The sequence below is a fragment of the Alternaria atra genome, assembly GCF_907166805.1.
Source record: "Alternaria atra isolate CS162 genome assembly, contig: 25, whole genome shotgun sequence".
Classification (NCBI taxonomy): domain Eukaryota; kingdom Fungi; phylum Ascomycota; class Dothideomycetes; order Pleosporales; family Pleosporaceae; genus Alternaria; species Alternaria atra.
In genome coordinates, this window is record NW_025091323.1 from 1,261,133 (window position 1) to 1,279,231 (window position 18,099).

The 18,099-nt window shown below is 51.5% G+C and overlaps 5 protein-coding genes across 5 annotated transcripts; 3 read left to right on the forward strand and 2 right to left on the reverse strand.

Annotated features, from left to right (window-relative positions):
* Positions 1–712: 712 nt before the first annotated feature.
* ALTATR162_LOCUS5418 (uncharacterized protein) lies at positions 713–3,718 on the forward strand (the record flags this gene model as incomplete). Its single annotated transcript, XM_043313037.1, has 1 exon — positions 713–3,718. The coding sequence occupies one exon, from the start codon at positions 713–715 to the stop codon at positions 3,716–3,718; it is 3,006 nt and encodes a 1,001-aa protein (XP_043168972.1).
* Positions 3,719–4,193: 475 nt separating this feature from the next.
* Positions 4,194–4,467, reverse strand: ALTATR162_LOCUS5419 (uncharacterized protein; the record flags this gene model as incomplete). The annotated part of the gene is made up of 2 exons (XM_043313038.1): positions 4,194–4,219; positions 4,287–4,467. 2 exons carry the CDS (start codon positions 4,465–4,467, stop codon positions 4,194–4,196), a joined length of 207 nt encoding a protein of 68 aa, XP_043168973.1.
* Positions 4,468–4,897: 430 nt separating this feature from the next.
* ALTATR162_LOCUS5420 (uncharacterized protein) lies at positions 4,898–5,401 on the forward strand (the record flags this gene model as incomplete). Its single annotated transcript, XM_043313039.1, has 2 exons — positions 4,898–5,066; positions 5,208–5,401. The coding sequence occupies 2 exons, from the start codon at positions 4,898–4,900 to the stop codon at positions 5,399–5,401; spliced, it is 363 nt and encodes a 120-aa protein (XP_043168974.1).
* Positions 5,402–5,781: 380 nt separating this feature from the next.
* On the reverse strand, positions 5,782–8,345 carry ALTATR162_LOCUS5421 (uncharacterized protein; the record flags this gene model as incomplete). The annotated part of the gene is made up of 4 exons (XM_043313040.1): positions 5,782–5,967; positions 6,024–6,938; positions 6,996–7,904; positions 8,181–8,345. 4 exons carry the CDS (start codon positions 8,343–8,345, stop codon positions 5,782–5,784), a joined length of 2,175 nt encoding a protein of 724 aa, XP_043168975.1.
* Positions 8,346–12,537: 4,192 nt separating this feature from the next.
* On the forward strand, positions 12,538–14,016 carry ALTATR162_LOCUS5422 (uncharacterized protein; the record flags this gene model as incomplete). The annotated part of the gene is made up of 1 exon (XM_043313041.1): positions 12,538–14,016. One exon carries the CDS (start codon positions 12,538–12,540, stop codon positions 14,014–14,016), a length of 1,479 nt encoding a protein of 492 aa, XP_043168976.1.
* Between the last annotated feature and the right edge of the window lie 4,083 nt (positions 14,017–18,099).

Below are 18,099 nucleotides of genomic sequence, written 5' to 3' on the forward strand. Positions count from 1 at the left end.
GGTGTCCAAGCACATGGCATCACTTTTCCATTACGCCATCTATCCTTGCATGGCTATCGGTGATATACCAGCATGGCTTTGAAAAGGCCATTCATTGCAGCCAAGACATCACCATATCTGACGAAAGCAGCTTGGTCTTGTTTCAAAACCAACACGTTCTGAGAAGTATGTGCAGTCTTTGGCGCACCCGGCATCGTCACCACATTAACTCTAGGTTGACGATTCTGTTTGTTTTGACATTCATTCCTTGCTCACACGATAATTGGCTGCGATGGGTCACCTTTAGTCCAAGTCTATAGTAACTAAGCGAGAAGAGAGTAATCCAATTGAGTCATTGGGAAAGTACACGTATGGAAGATGTATGAGGGTGTGAACAAAATAGTGAACAGGATGTACTGTTGACAGTAACCCGGCTATGTGATCTAAATTAGCTGTCAAACTATTCATTTGTTGAGTCTAAATATGTTGGTAACGATCACCCAACAACCAATTCACGCTTGACGTTTGATGAGCTCTGACGGATTACCGAGAGCATTGCTTTCACCAAGACCCTGATCATGAGTCGGCGTCTCAGTCCGTGCGCGGTTTCTCGACTCGCGAGACACGCTGTAATCGCGTTACCACAACAAACAGACAACGGCATCACAATTCTTATCATATCCCAGCATCACGACATCGCGACGCTCCCTGTTCATAGCCGCATGTAATAATCATGGTCCGAACACACTCATCGTATACAGCCAGCCCCACGCGCTTCCAATCGCCCCAGCGTAGTCCAGCACGTCGCCCATCTCAAGATGGATCACAATATGAGATGGATCTGGATGCTCTGGGCCTCAACTCCACATTCGAGTCTACCGAACTAGAACACAGCCACCAACCGCCTGTCGACCACGTAGATACGAGCGAGATTGAAGGGCCAGAAGACTTCACTATGAACATGACCTACTGGATGACGGCAGACCTACCCCTGGCACAGATAAAATCGCGGAAAGAAGCCAACACGAAACGGCCCGTGATAAGAATGGACGCTATACAAGATGGAAGCGAGAGTAGACAAGCAACAGAAGTGGGCGAGCCCGTAGTCGTGGTAGAGGATACCGAGCAGCGGAGAAAGAGTCGGTCTCGCACCGCTTCTCCTACAAGGCGCGCAAATGGCACGAAGAACGAGCGCCAGCACAGTATACCAGCATCTGAGCGGTCTATGGAGAATGAAGAGAAAGTTCGGAGCTTTCTGAGCAATCTACCGGACACGGAGATGGAGGGCGCAATTACAGGCACACCGCTGCATGCACCAAGACACAGTTATCTACAAGTTCCGCGATCCTCACCCCCGAAAGCACGATCGCTACAACCTACAGTGGAGGACTACGATACACCGCGGAAACCTACGCAAGAGACAGTAATACGGCACACTTCGGCCGTTATCGATACAAGTGAACAGGACGTGGCACGGAATAGGATCGCAGAGCTGCAACATCGCCTTGAGCAGCAAGAATCTACTTCGAGATCGCGCATTACTGAACTTGAGACGATCCTTTCGTATACTCGCTCAGAGCTCGAAAGCACGCGCAACGACAATTACAAGCATAAAGAGAAGGTGTCAGATCTAGAGAAGAGCATAGAACAGCAACGTGCAGATCACGAAGCAGCTCGCACAGCCGCGGACGCTGACATGAAGGCACGAGAGGATGCGTTGGAGAGCAGGATGCATGAATTTGGAGAAGAAATGCGCCTACAGAATCTTTCAAAGTTGGAGACTATGCTTGAAGAGTTTGAACGAAAACGAAGAAGTCTGGAAGAATCGAAGCGCCAACTTACTGAAGAGGTCGAAGACAAAGATCAAAGGCTAGAAGAAGTCCAAGCAGAGCTAGCGCAAGTACGCCAAATACACGAGCGTGAACTGCATGACCTGAAGGAGACAAAACTACATGAATCTGGACACGGAAATGAGGATGCTGAAAAGGAGCGTTTATTGTTGACCGAGCAACTCTCATCAGTCCAAGCGCGAGCAAATGCTCTGCAGTCAAGCCTCGAAACGGCTACGTCTGACGCAAAGGCAGCTCGTGAGGAGGCTCGAAGAAGACATGAGATGTATTCTGTTGTTGAAACCGAGGCTCAGCACCACACAGCCCGCATTGCCGAACTGGAAGGTCAACTCCAGGCTGCCAAATTCGAAGTCGAATGCTCGCATGCCGATGTAGCAGCTAAACAACAGCTGTTCCATACAAATCTCGACCTCAACTCTCGGCTTCGCACTTTACAATCAGAGCTGGAGACTGCACGAAAGGATGTCACTGCTCTGGACCAAGAAACTCGTCGCTCAGGCGATCTGGAGACTCTCATAAGAGATCTCCAATCGCAACTCGAAGCAGCACGCGCAGACGGTACGACAAAGGAGCAGCACCGTTCGGACACGAGTGAGCTGGAGATGCGAGTGGGTTCTCTCGAGACACAACTTGCATCTGCGCTTGCAGACCTCGCTATCAAAGACCAGCAGCTTCAAGATGCAGCCGCTCTGCAAAGATATGTCAAGTCTCTTGAATCGCAACTCAATCACTCTGGCACCAATAAGACCGCAAGTGATGGACAGCTCCCGGAGGTAGCTGAACTCGAAACGCGCATAAGAACCTTACAGTCCCAACTGCGATCTGCCCAATCCAATCTGACTGCGAAGGAACAAGAGATCTCTTCTTACGTTGATTCGCAAGAGCAGGCTGAGCAACGCATCAACATAGCTCAAGGTCGACTACAAAGCCTCGAGACGGGCAACACGAATCTTCGCCAGCAGCTGGCAGAAGCTCATCGCGAAAGTGCCAAGGCCCGAGCTGATGCAGAACGCTTTGAGCAAGACCTTGAAGATGCCAATGACCGTTTACAGGACGCTCGCACGGCGGCAGATCGCCGCCTGAACGACGTCGAGAAGAAGCTCAGCAAGATGAAAGAGCTGAAACTGGAAGCGGAGAACAAGTACAACGAGTTGCGCGACCAACACGCAGACATGATTGAAGGACACGAGGCCATGATGGAGGACGTTCGCGACAAGGCCGAAGACGCTGTACGCAAAGCCGGTGCATTACTGGAGCAAGAGCGTAGTGAGAAGAGGAGCCTTACCAAGGACCTCAAGCGGGCCAAAGAAGAAGCAGAGAAGCTCCGCGCCGCCACGGCTGCGAAGCTCGCGGAAGAAGACACGGACGACGATACTACCATGTCATCATCTACAACCGGACCGAACGCAAAAGATGCGGAAATCGCCAACCTCCGCGACATCATCCGCAAACAAGTTTCCGAAACCAAGGTGCTTAAATCCGAACTCTCCGCCCTCCGCAAAGACAACAAGAACCTCCAAGCCACATCCACGTCCGTCTCTCAGGACACAATAGCCACCTTGGAGAGCCAACTCTCTGCTCTCCGCTCCGAGAACGAAGCCCTCGAAACCCGTCTTACAAACCAAGCCGCTGAAAACGATGCTATCAATCAGCAGATGGACGAGAAACTAGCCACCTTGCTTAGCAAACTTATGAAGGAGAAGGCTAAGACGGTGGTGGGCAAGCGTGATGGGCAGTGGACGGAGAGTGTGAGGGAACTGGAGGAGGAGAAGAAGTTGCTCGGAAAGGTCGTGATGAGACAATGGGGAAGGGAGGAGGTTGGTGTTGATGAGGAGAGGGAGGCGAAAGATGGGAAACAAGCTTATCGGTACAAGTATGTAAAAAGATGACGCGTGGGAGGAAAAAGAGATTTCAGCTCTTGTTGCATAGCATAGGCGTTATTGGCATCTTGCGATTTGACGACTTGATGACTTGTTATATACGGGCTATTTCTAAGCTTCATGGTAAATACACGTTAGTGGATGATGTCGCGATGCTGCCCATCTTACGAATCTTTGTATCAGCACATGCGCATACTTTTGCTCGCAAACATATGATAGTAATCGTTGCATTCGAAAACCTGCCTCTTGCCCATTGAAGAGAAAATTGAGGCGCTCCGTACCGCTATGAAGTAAGTCGGCGCGTGTCATCAGACTTTTCTTTCGCCAATACGCCGTTGAACGCCCTTGTCATGCCTCCACCACTCTCAGCCCATCCTCCGCCCCCTCAAGACGCCGCGTCTCCAGCTACATCGCATCACGTATCCTTGATCCCCATCACTGTCTTTCGCCCGTGTAATAACATTGATCGTACATTCTTGTGCGCTTACACCTTCTCAGCGACCTTGTTCTCTGTACCCACAGTTAGCTCTGATTCCCCAACGTATCCCCCTATAGGATTATGCGGTTTCCAACATACTCTGCTGTGTCAAAAGCAGTCCGTAGCGCTTCTTGATGGTGACCCTGTGCCTCGAGTACTTGTCGTCGGGCGAGAAACGAGCGGGATGCGCGCTCTTGCTGACTTCGCCATCGATGACCTTCTTCAGCGTGTAGATGCGCTTGGCCGGGTTCTCCGGGTCGGGAATGTACATGAGATGCATGCTGTGAAGAGGTCAGTTTTGCGCTCTTTTCGGCTGATCTCACGGTTGCTGGGGCCGCGCAGTCTGCGCTACCATGGCGCTGAATGCGAAGGATAAACTGACATTTCAGTGTTGAGATTGCGTAAGATTTACGGTGAGTAATGGGTGTTGCTGAGCGAATGTGATGGGTGGTAAGGTGGGTTGTCGCGTAGGATAAGTTCGCGATATCGAAGCTTGAATATTCCAGCGGAGTTTTTTGCGGACCACCGAGCTCTGGGTTTCTTGCCAAGACTATACCCCTGCCACCCAACTTTACCTTGTTTGGCCTGTTTGCATCAACTGGACCAAACCTCCACATCATCCACTTCGCACATAGCCGTCTATTGAACTTTACCAGTTTGATTTCGTATCGTCGTCGTCGTCGTATACACTTCGAAACACCACAGTGACCATGGCGCGATTCCAAATTATCCTCGCAGTCCTCGCATCATTCATATGGTGCTCAAGCGCACAGTTCGGCTTCTTCGATCAGATGTTCGGTGGTGGTGGAGGGCAGCAACATCAGGAGCCGCAGAATGTGAGGAGTGATAGTAGTTGGTATCAAGCACAGTATGAGGCTGGTATGTTACTCTCCTCCTTCTCCCCATATTGCGCACTCGCTCCCACTTCTCTACCTGCACCTCAATTTCACGGCACATGCGCCTTCTACAATCCCATCTACCAGCGAGATACCGATGTCCTTGGCTAACATGACCTCTCAGCACAATGTTCTCACTACCTCTGCCCCGGCACCCTTTCCTGCGTCCACTTCCCGCACCACTGCCCTTGCGCCTGGGACAGCACAGAAGAAAAGGTCGAGCTTGGTGATGGAATCGCCATCTGTGGCAGCAAGGGAGGATGGAGCAATGGCGAATTTGGCAAGAAGGTTGATTTGGCTAGGAAGGGTTTGCTCTAAAGGGTGACGGCTTGATCATGATATAAGAGAAGGAACGCAATTGGAGTCGGCAAAGGTACGCTGGGCTGCGGGGAGCTCATATCGGATGGACACGAAGGATATGAGCACATCTTGCACAATATCCCACGGCAAATCAGAGGATATTCAATTCATTGCAAGCGACAAACGATCCATGGTTGCAACGTATAAGAAGTAATATGTATTACAGCTAAAGTATATGTATGAATCGTGAGATGACGAAGTTGCCGAAAATAAGGTGGCCTATAGGTATAGAGTCGAAGTGAAAATAAGAGCAAAAGAAGAAGAACGAAGGACGCCACACACTATCCTAAAACACACCATCCCAAAACACCAAGCCGATGATCTACCTTCTCCCCGACCTACAACGTACATCTCCTCCACGTCTTCTTCTCGTTCGTCATCCTCTTAATCACCTCCTCCACATGCGCAAACTGCTCGTAGAACTTGAGACTCTCCGGATTCGCCAACGTCCCACTCGGCTTGATCTTCTTCCCGGACACAATCTGCTTGACAGGTAGTTCGACCTTTTTCAGATTTACCGTAGTCTGCCGAATATCCGTTAGTTGCAAAAAAACAACTAGAACGCAAAGGGTAAACTTACCGGAATGTCCCAAGTTTGGAACACAAACCTAGGAACATGTCGTCGACTCCTCTCCTCTGCAATCTTGTTCTTGATCTTTTTCACCAGCGACTCAGTGTACTCGAACCCCTTGTTCATCTTGAGAAAGAGTATAACACTCTCATCTACATCCCTCGGTCGCCGTTGTCCCACACAGATACTATCCGCCACCTCGGGAAAGTGCGTTTCGACAACACTGTAAATATCCGCGGATCCGAAACGAACACCGCTAGGATTCAACACGCCGTCTGCGCGGCCGAGGAACAGGATTTGACCTGTAATGGGATGCATTTGGATGAAGTCGCCGTGCGTCCATACACCAGGGAAACGGGTAAAGTATGCAGACTGGTACCGCGTATTTTGAGCGTCGTCGCCCCAGAAGTAGATTGGCTGGTTGGGGAAGGAGGCTGTGGCGACGAGCTCGCCTGGCTCACCGTCGGGGACTGCGCAGCCGGGACCGGATTCGATGAGGGAGTCGTAAACTTGTATCTTGGTGCCTAGACCGGGTCCTTGACATCCGCCTACGTAAACGGGCTCGAGTGGGTTTTCGAGTCCAAAGCGTCCGGCTATGTCGGTGCCGCCGGATTGGTTGCGTAGGTGGACGGAGGCGGGAAAACCAGTGTCGTAGAACCATTCGAATTGTGCTTCTGTGAGGACCATACCGGTCGTTCCTACGCTTTTTAAGTGGGAGAACTGGAAGAGGTTGCGGGGTGCAATGTTTCGCTTTTGGAGCTCGTGGAGGAAGCGTGGGGAGGTGCCGAAGTCGGTTATGCGCTGTTCTTCTAGGATGGAGAGGAAGGCTTCGGGGGTGGGTTGGAAGGGGGAGCCGTCGTAAAGAATAGTGCGGGTGCCGAAGAGACAGACTTGTACGGATACAACGTACATGATCCATCCAGTCTGTGTTTGTCGGTCAGTTGATCTGTAAAATCGACATTAGATAGAGGAAGAACTTACTGTAGTGTACTGCAGAGCCACACTCTCGGGCGTCATCTCCTTGTGCAGTATGCTCTCTTTGCAAACATTGATGAGCACACCGCCAGTCGAATGCACAATGCACTTCGGCACGCCCGTTGTTCCACTCGAGTAAACAATCAGAAACGGATCTCTGAAAGCCACCCTCTCGAACACCAACGTATTGTCCCCACCCGCAAGCTCCAAAAACTCATCCAAGCGCACCGTCTTCGCCAAACCCGCAACGTCAGCCGGCCTTCCAGGAAACCTAGCCTGCACAACCACACCCTCAAACTCTTCCACACCACCCCTCTCCATACCCTCAAGTATCTCCTCAATCTTCGGTCTCAAATCAAAAGTCTTGCCATTATACACGGCCCAATCATCCACAAAAACGTACTTGGGACGAATCTGCAACAACCGTTCGAGAATGCCTTTGGCGCCCATATCAGTACTACTAGAACTGAAGAGTGCGCCCACGGCAACCGTCGCCATAAACGCAACAAAAGTATCGAAACTCGTTGACGCGATAACAGCAACGCGATCCCCCTTTCCTACCCCCCTAGCGCGCAGCGCATTCGCGAGAACACCCACGCGCCGGCGCAAATCACCCCATGTCAGATGTCGGACTTCGGTGTTTCCCTCGCGGATCTCTGTTAAGGCGATTTTAGATTCTTCTTTGTGGGTCGTGGTGCGGACAGAAGAGTCGGTAGGGGAGGCGGTGAAGAGGATGTTTTCGGCAAAGTTGAGGTGTGTGCCGTGGAACCAGTGGGGGTTTGTTTCCATGGGGAGCGAGGTGTCGACGACGGTTGTATAGGTGCCTGAGTAGATCAGGTTGCTGGCTTTCCACATGTCGGTCCAGAAATCGGTGCGCGAGGGGCCCACGCTCCAGTTGTAGAGGTCGCGGAAGGTCTAGGAGAAACATGTTAGCAGTGTTACATGTGATGTACTTGTTACTACTGGTTCCTGTTGTAAACCAAATCAAGTCTTTGATGGCACGCGACAGGCTCGTGTCCATGTCCATGTCATTAAACTTTTGCGCTTCGCACAAGAGGCACATGTTCCGCCTTCTCGTCCCAATCGGCCATGACTTGTTGATCAAGTGGAAGATCGTGTTCGACAAACTTGATGCTCCACCCAGCTCTCATTCCTCTTCCCATCCTGTCCAGTCCAAGGAGAAAGACGTACCTGCATCTGGAGTCCTCGTTTCGCATTGGCATCCTGCATAAACTTCCACATAGCCGTAGACTTTGGATCCGGATGTTCCCATAGTTTCCGCGGTGTAGACGCTGCCGTAACCATCATCACCGGTACTTGGTACTCGACCTCGGTTTGCACAAGCATGGTCGCCATTTTCTGCGTGGAGAGTGCGAGAGTTCAATTAAAACGAGTGTATGAAAAAGAATCAAGGAAGAAACGAAGTGAAGTGAGTGTACGTTGAGTTTTGCACTGAAGTTCTCTCAAAGGTACTGTTATCTTGATATGTAGTGTATACTTCCAATGACAGAAATTCACATGCAATGCACTTGTTGTGGCATATTTCCTTCTTCCGCCCCAACAATCGGCATTCACCATGCCGGGACGCGTGCTTTGGGTCAACAACAAAGCACGACAGCCTCGAACAAGATGTGCCAAGTAAGGTACAAGGAACTTAAATCCATTAGTTTCCACGTGTAGTCCATGAGATCTGCGAAAACGTACCTTGGCCTTCGGGTACAAAGGGGAATGTCATGGACGTTTATGTTTTTCGACATACAGAAACTTCGTTACACAATTGATATGTATCCGCCAATGACCTGTCGCTTTCTCTTCTACTCGTTGCGGTCATTTTGTCGATGGGTTGAAGGCATGCGGGGAAGCTTGGATACAGAAGCCTCGTAGCCGAAGCGAACGTTTTTCGTTATACAGTGTTGCTTTTATCGCTTATCGTGTCTTGTCTGCCTATTTTGTTGGGATGTTTGCGTGCATCTCAATCGATAAGGTTACTTCTTTTCTGTTTTCAGAGTTGATACTGTAATATTGTCGTTAGTTGCGCATCAATTGGATCGTTCAGGTTCACTTTCGGGGTTGCCGAGGTCTGGACGCTCTATGTTCCAGCTCATGTGCGATTCGAATAGTTGGAGCGAACACAGTACCGCGAAGGCGAGTGCTTTGCATTCGTGGTCATCATCGGTTGAGTATGCGATCTGGACCCTAACGAGGTGTGCGATGACACGTGGCAGTTCCCAGTGCGCGCGTGTGCATCATGAATTATAGAGACGGACTACCCATCTGATGATGACGCACCATGAAGGCGAACACTGAATTTGTCAATAAACACACGGCTCCAACATTGTACAACTGAGTGACGAGAAGTCATATGGCGCCGAAGTTGGGCCGTTGTTGACTGTCTTTCCATCTGTCCTCATGTCAGTGTTCCCGCAGCAGAACTCGTGCCATACTTACCCCACGCGATACATCGACCGGCTAATCTTCCACCCTTGCGACATCTGTAATATGGGCATAACTATAGCTTAGAAATAGCTTCTTGCGCCACCTACCAGTTTTACTGTCATTGGTGCGACTTACCCCACGATTGTGGTCAGGAAGCGGTAACCGGTACATGTACGCCGCGATGGTGGTCGAAAATAATCTATACGAAACTCGCTTCCAAGTAAAAGCTGATTGATGGTGTGCCGACAATATCATCACCGATGATCAAATGTTCGAGAAGTTTCTGCTGAGCTGTGGATATTTGCCGAGACTTTCACAGGCTGACCCGCCGACCAAGACCGGAGGTTTCCTGTCAATTGGAATTATTTGGTCTTTCTGAGCCTCTCACACCGCAAATTGTGTTTGTTCCAGCGGCCAGCGCTTCATGACATCTGTTTGCGCTCCGATGTTGACGGGTCGACCATTGAGGCTGTGGTCCGGGGGATAATGTTGCCGCTAGAAATTAGGACCAATCAAGACATGTTCAAAGTGACTCAGTGTACGAAAAGGTTCAGCTGTCAGCACGACCCGTATACATCTGTGCCACAAGGCCCTTGAACCGTCAGCACCGTTGGTGGTACAGTTGGAACACGGACCAGTAGCTCCATCGGAGATCATAGCGTCAAAGTAAGACCATGCATCAGACGGCACCTGTGCGACTTCATGGGGCTGAATGTTGGCGCTTGTCTTGAAATCCTGGAGCCAGTATCTGTCAACTCCAACTAGACTGGGCACAACCGAGATGCGAACCCGAATCGCGCTGTCGTAAAGAAGAATTGTTCTCACCCGCTATGTAGAATCGCCCCCTTGCTTTGAAGCGTACACAGTCCTGCGGCCATTCTTTACTCGACTGCTTGTGTTCTTGGAGCGCCAACGTGGTGCGGTGGCCGTGACAAATCGGGTGGAGGGGCGTCTCCGGTATTTGCGCATCTCCTCGCAAGCAGCCGATACCGTCACAACGTTAAGACGATGAGGGGATGTCCGAAGCGGGGGTTGGTACTACGCCATACGGTTGAGCGTGGCAGCATGTGCGGGACCGTCACGATGACACTAGATATGAGACATGCAGGACTCGATGCGGGGCCCAGACGGCACGTTTGAGGGTGAACCGGAGGATTGTTCAGAATGATGCGAACATGATGAAAAGAAAAGCAGACGATGAAACGGCCGTTGGTGTTGGAGTACCGAACTCTTTTGGGTGTGCCTTGCCAGCCTTGTGACGTAAGATGATAGGAATAGACCATTAGGATGCAATAGGCTACCACAAGGCTACCAGAGAAGATGCTCAGGTCAGCCGTAGTGGCTAACAATGGAACGTTGTCTGAACTTTGCTGCAGCGACTTTCCGATCGCGTTGCGACCAGGGCCTGGCATGCTGATGGTAGCGTGCGAGGCTCTCCTGAGGTCTGCCCTGATGACTGGCATTGACTGCAACCCTCACGAGACTCACCGTCCATCGATCAATCATCTGCAAAGCATTTCAGTTACTGTGAGCAGCTAGCACGGTCCTAACCTCCGACGATAAGCTGCTAGAGGCGTAGTGCAATATACCCAGATTGCCGAGTCGATGCTAGTGGCTCCATTCGGCGACGTGACTGACTCTTGAGGTAATCAGAAGACGCTCGCAGATAATTCGCGGGACACGTCTTGACTCGATGCAAGCTTCTGCAGTTTGTGATTGATGATTGAGTGTGGCACACGATGAACTGTAGGTATAGGCTGCGAAGGGGGCCAGGGTAGGCCTGGAAATGATGTTGGCGGTGTGGGCAATAGCAGGTGCAGCGACGAATGGCAAGGCGGTGACCGTGCACACGGTCTGCACGTAAAATGGAGCTCAGGTGTGTTGGACCGAGAATAGAGCCAGGCGATCAGCATGTTCCTGAGATGCCAAGTGGATTTCGGAGCCCGCTGCATGCGCTGCAAAGATAGGTGTGACGACCAAGGACATTCTCGTGCAGTCAGCAGCTGTGCGACTCTGGGTCTGCTGGACGAGGACGCTGGGGGCATGCGTCGGAACAAAGTCCACACCATGGGGTGCCGTGGGCTCTTGGGAAGGTTTGAAGAAAGAAGGGTCTTGCAGGGCTCCCAGATCTTGCCAACGCAAGCCACGGTTAGAGCGGGCAAAGAAAAAAGACATGGTGACAGTTATCGATGATCCTTTCGGCAATGGCGTTGGCCGCTCCATAGGCTAACCCCACACGGTGGGCGCCCCATTGCCAGACGACGGACGCTGAGTGGTGCTGCCCCTGAGCGGCACAGGAATACCTGTCAGGTCACCGTCGAGAAAGGAAATGGTGCCCTGTTCGCGCTGATGAAAGGATGGCGATCGTGAAGGCGTCCCGTCCTCTTGTGACATTGCCATCGCAACGCGCCACGGTCCTTTTGCAACGGCATCAGTCTGGTGTGCACGCCATGAGTTCCCGGTAGGCGCGCGAGAGGTGCTGAGGGTGTGCGCGCTGAAGTCTTTGAAACCCATCGTGGGCCACTCACATCGGGCCCCCCAGCACACGTCGCCGGGCGGCAGCTAGTGCGAGGTGCAGAAGGCTGGAGGGTTGCGCCATGGAAAGTCGTCAGTGCCTGGTGCTAGGCCTACGTGAGATGATGCATGGCGCACCGACACGGTGAACTGACTCTTGGGTCCCCTCCCTGCTCGCTCGCCCGTCTCTACCGTACTCGGTTGTACTTGAAACCTCGACGGCTGCCAGGGGTGCAGAACCTGGAAAGTGCAGCAATATATACAGTCGTCGCCAATTTGTGTAATATTGCGTCGGCCGTTCTTCCACCCCTCGCACTGTTGGACGCTACCCTACACCCTATACCCGCAGTGCCCCTCCACGATATCTCACACTCGAGCTGTTGCTACTTACTACGAAGCCGAAGCCGTGCGACAAGACCAGTCTCACTCAAGACGGCGTCTTGCCTTGTGTTCCTAAGCCACGCACACGCCTCCGACCATTGGCGCGTAGGACCTGCACGCCTTTGGTTTCAACCCTCGCCGGCTGCCGCTCAGTCCGATATATCATTACCACCGGACGAGCCACTACAGCTGCAATTCCTACTCCTCACTAGCAATCATGGTCGACGTAACTGTAACTTCGCAGTTGAAGCAGTGGACATTCGACAAGCCCCAAGTCGTCGCACGCCCCCAACGATCCAGTACTGACAGTGCCGCGTCGAGCCCTAACCTGTGCGACGATGCTCCCGAGACCCTACGCATAGACTCCGCTACCACGCAACCATCGAGCCCACCCACCACCAAGAAGGAGAGCGCCGTCTTCCAGGAGCGATACCTATCAAGCGAAGAAGACCTGACTGCCGACGACGGCTCGGGTTCTGAGTCTGAATACGACTACGATGATGTTGTTGTCCATGACCTCTCACACGAGTGCAAGGCGAGGACCATGTCCGTGTCAAGATGGGACAAAGGAAAGAGTTGCGACATGGCCGTGCTAGTCTCCTACGCCCATGCGGGCCGTCCCAAGGTTGTTGAGAACCAGCGCTCACCCGTCGATCGCCCAGCGGTCCAGCAACGCTCGGCTTCTGTCGCGAACCTGCTCCCAGTCACATCAGCTAGTAAACTACGAAAGGCAGACGAGGCACAGCGACTGTCCATGAAGGTGCTGCCTACAAGTCATCTCGCCTCCTCTCTTTCGCGCTCCTCCACATCGCCCGTCGCCGACCCCGAGCCTCGACGACCGTCTACCAGCCACAGCCCCATCACCCAGAAGACTACCACATATTCCGACTCCGCTTCCTTCACATCATCGTTCCAGACTGCATCCACTCGCAGCTACTCACCCGCACCGAGCCATGCTCAGAGCGAGGTACCTCGTCGACCCTCCACCTCCACCGCTGGAGAACCACATTCGGCTCGTTCGTCCGTATACGTGCCCGCAAAATCCCGTCTTGACCTGGCACGGATACAAACATCGCAGTCATCTTATCAATCATCGTCGTCGTACAGGCAATCACAATTCATGCCATTGACTCCCAACTCACCAGCACTCTCCTTTCTCAGTTCCGACCCATACGAGAACTCGAATAAAAGCGCAGCATCGCCCATCATCAAGAAGCCTGCTGCGCACCGACGGTTACGATCGATATCAATGAAGCTTTCTCTGGCCAAGATTGCCATCTCACCAGCGAAAAAGCCATACGACTCTCGCATCAACGGCAAGGCTCCCCCCACACCAATCACACCAGCGCCCATGACGCCTCAGACTGCACCCATCGAGGGTTCAGCCAGCTTCTCCAGCCCAAACAAGCTCCGTCGTGCGTCAACTATCCTCCGACCAAAGTCTCGGGGAAGCGATTCCAAGAGGGCGCCAACACCAGAAATGGCTCCTCCTGTCCCTCAGCTCAACACCAGCACCATGCAGCAAAAGCGCGCAACCACCATGGGCAGGATGACAGCCCGCGGCGCCAACGAGCGTGAGCCTACTCTCGTGATTCCAGAGTTCCCAACAAACGACAACGACGACCCCATGTCCAGCATCAAGAGCCGCGCAATCCGCCGACGAAAGTCACTAATGGATTTCATGGATTCGCTGTAAACGCATGAAGACCTCCCTTTGTTTCGAAACGCATCTCCACCCCCCGAACGCATAAACGCATAGACGACACACCAGTCTGCGACTACCTTGTACATTCTACCATACCTATACTACCTTCTCCCTGCTCGCCATCCTGGCACTTAATCCTTAGCGCATAATACCCGGTGTACCCATAGCGCACGACATCGCATCTCCTTGTCATCAGATTTCATTCCTGTTTGTCCTTGGAGGTTACGATACCCTCCCGAGCTACCTCGTCGTTGGCAATTGCGAAGTGTTCGCCGCCACACACACTGTCTGTCGCTATCCATCGCATCCAGCATGCATATTTTCTTCCTATCCTACAATTTGTCGCACATTCGTAGCTTTTGACTTTGTTTTGTTTGGAAATGAACGGTTATGATATCCCATTAGTATTACCTAGTTGTCGTCGCCTAGCGAGATGAGAGAATTAGAATCTACTTGTTCGCTTACAATTCACACCTACCACTCACAAAGCTCCACACACATTGATGATTGTCGCTAACACGTTTGTCTTGTGACGTACTTGTCCAAAACATCATGCCATCAATTTGCGACAACGATATCACCGGCGCGCATGCACCATGACGCCACGCATGCCCAACCCCAACCACCAGGTTTCCAACCTCCAAGTTTCCCAGGCATCAACTCATCAACTCCCAACGTCGCCCTCCCACGCACGCCCAGCCAGCCCAAACACCACGGTCCAATATGACGTTGCCAGACCCTCTCTACAGTGGGCCTTCGGCCTCAAATCCAAGTTTCCTTTTCCCACAGTTGCACTTCCGAAAAAGGTAGTGGACCGACTGGATTCGGCGTCTCCACTCTTATCCTTGCCGCGGACCGAAGAAGTCAAGGACCCAGTTTAACTGTTGCTTTGAGGCTTGGCTATGTTAGGGTTATGTGGGGACAGGTACCCTTGTTTGGCAATATCTGAGAGGACGAGGCGAAGAGAAGAAGATCTTTGGGAAGAAGAAACATGGGACCTATCGGCTAACACCGACGCCTTCTGGTATAACGTGGAGTACCGTCAGTTGGTGATGGTTCGCTTAGGGAAATTTGCATTCACAAACTCACTATGCTTTTTTGATCGGGTATGCAAACGACGGTAGAGACTGAAGCGAGGTAGCGAGAACGCCTCTCCGGTTACAGTTGCAGTGCTACGAGGCCACGAAATTTGCTTTGCCAAACCTTGGGAGCAGCCAAACTTCCGTTCACTTTCCTCGCCTCCATCACACAACACCAATGACACAGTACCGACTCGACTCAATCTCGGTATCCATGCTCGGCTATCCTGACTAAGTCTACAATAAACACCGTTCCCTCGCAACCGTTGTTCTCCACCAAGCACCCACCCACACACAATGCATCTGACCACGCAGACCCTCATCTGACCACGCAGACCCTCATCTGCTCATCACACCACCACACACATCCCCCACTCTCACAATGCAAAATGAACAGCCTCACTCAAGGCGATCATAATATCCGGCTCACCCTTGTCTATAGCAAGACGGAGATTGACAAAAGGGAATAAAAAAAACCTCCGCGCGGAGGGCCGCGCGCTTCCCATATCTCGCCGTCAAACAACCGTCCGATCAGATACCCGTCATCTCAAACGTACCAAAGGTTCACCATGTCATGTCACCACCCATGATCGTTGCCCGCGCTGCGGCTGCTACTGCTAAATTTCTCCGTGTGGCCCTAGCTTCCAAGATGCCGAAGATACGTAGTCAATAAGTCAGTAGAGTCACCAAGTGCATTGTCGTGCCGTGCCATTGTGATTGTGGTTCGTCAAGGTGAAACGCGTTAGTTGCGCGAGATTTTCTGGAAAAAGTAAGGAAGGGGGCTTGCCAAGTCGAAACGCGGAACAAGTAGATATGGATTGTGATTGTGGGATTCGGAGAAAGGCACGGGAGGTATTGCGTGCAGGAGGTATGCATATGAAGGCTGTTTGATCGACCGCGAGGGATGCAGAAGTGGAGATGAAGGTGGGTGTAACGGGGATGAGGCTTGCAGTTGCTAGGATATGGTGATAAGGGAAGGGATGGGAAGAGGTGGAAGGAACGGTTGGCGTGGTGAGAGTGTCATGTGATTGCGCGTCTTTGCTTTCGAACAGGACGCGTCTAGGTTGTGGTCCTGAAGCTGTAGTGTCAAGCGTATCGATGGGCTTGAGTTCTGCTGATGCAATGTCCTAGTGCGGGAGAACACTGCACCACTCTTGCGTTTCGAGGACAAATGCGTCGATTTGCATATATGTCAAGTTCTCAGCTTTCTCTAACTTCTTGTTGAGCTAGCTGCTCATGGCACTTGGACATACACCACCGCCGCACTCGTCAAACATGTTGCATACATCTAGGCTGTGGCATAGCGGTCTATATCCCTCCCCTTGTTCATGTGAAGAAAGTGGCGGTACTTAGAGCTCGTCCGTCCTACCATTCCCATCCCTCCGATTCCTCCTCATGGATTACATCTTCTGTGTTCAAGATATCACACTCGGCGCAAATCATTCGTTTCGTGAGTTCAGGTTTCAAACGTACACGAATGCTTTGTTTTGAACCTGGGAAATGAAACACCGCGCTTGAAACTCTCGGAATACCCCAAGATGCCATCTTTTGAAGTAGCTGAGTCTGAGTATTTGCCCCTTGCGTGAGGAACTGCTGCAGACTGTAGAGTTCCGTCGACCATCTGTAGGTGCCTATCACTGTATATTGTACTGTTTCGATGTTCGTGGACCATCCAAAGGCTAATATCGTGAATTCTGACCTAATTTTCATATCACGTATGAGTTCGGTACTAAATGTTAGACGTGCTGTGAACTTTACTCCAGCACAATCTGTCCGGTCACCATCTGGCGTGAAAAAAACCATGTCTTCGTCGTCGAAGCAACCACAAATAACCTCCGAACTCAAGTCCACTTCTGATGCAGCTTTGTTCATCGTATGTCCAATGCACAAAAAGTGTCGACGACTTGAGCTTACAGAAATTGGCGTCCAGGGATACTCTTGGAGAAGAGAAGGGGACCATACTAGTGGGTTTGTAGGAGGTTGTGCAATAAGAACATATCTGTAGTCTCGAGACCCTTGTCTGAGAAGCGTATCCTCGTACGCATAAAGACTGTACGGGCTGTCTCGAACGAAAGTGTCCGATCCGACCTGTCGCAGCCGCACAGCAAGATCGGCACCCGTTGTTGTCCGACAGTATAGTGGCAGCACATGATGTATACCACTGTCGACACGAAAGATGGAGTTTGTCTTAACCCCGTTGTTTGATATAGAAAAATCAATGAAGAGACCACCAAACAACGCAGTCTGGAATGATCCAGCATGTTCGAATGGAACCGGAGACTGGGCCAAGACTCCACAATGAAGCGGGTGGTCAGGATCCATCACCATTGGATCTGTGAGTGACGGTTCGGCCATCCAAGCAAAGATACTGAGGTCAGAGTTTGTTTTGATGATCTCTTCTTGTAGTCTCCGGAAGGCTCTCGATTCTTCTCCATATAACAGGGGCATATTGACATTGAATAGCCCAAGTAGACAATATGCCATGTCTTCGATGCGAGTTGTTTCTCGCTTTGAAGCCCAAGACATCTTGCGAGCAACGCATACTGATGAGAGAGACTCGTTGTGCGATAGTATGCCAAGGTCGATACCAGTAATGAGCGATAGCTGATGACAAAGATCCTTCTTGGTTCCCACTTGGTTCCATTGCCAATCGAAAAAGAGCACATCGGATGGCGCTATCAACTCTTGTAGGGTCCAGCCACGACTAAACCTATGCTAGAGGTAAGCCCGAGTCCTAAAGTGACTGATGTTACTTACCACCGGCACTTTGATAGCTGCGTTCCCAGATCCGCACCTGCCTCGAGGTCTGAGAAATACACATAACATCTTTGACTTCTTTGGTACCATCGATACATTGAGTTGATAGCCTCGGTCAACTCCGCGCTGCTGCCCTTGTCGATGCAACATGTATCTACCCATGCATAAGACAAACCGCTCTGATTAGCTAGCTCAAGTGTCTTCCGGATTTTCTCATATCCTTTCTTGTGTGAACAAG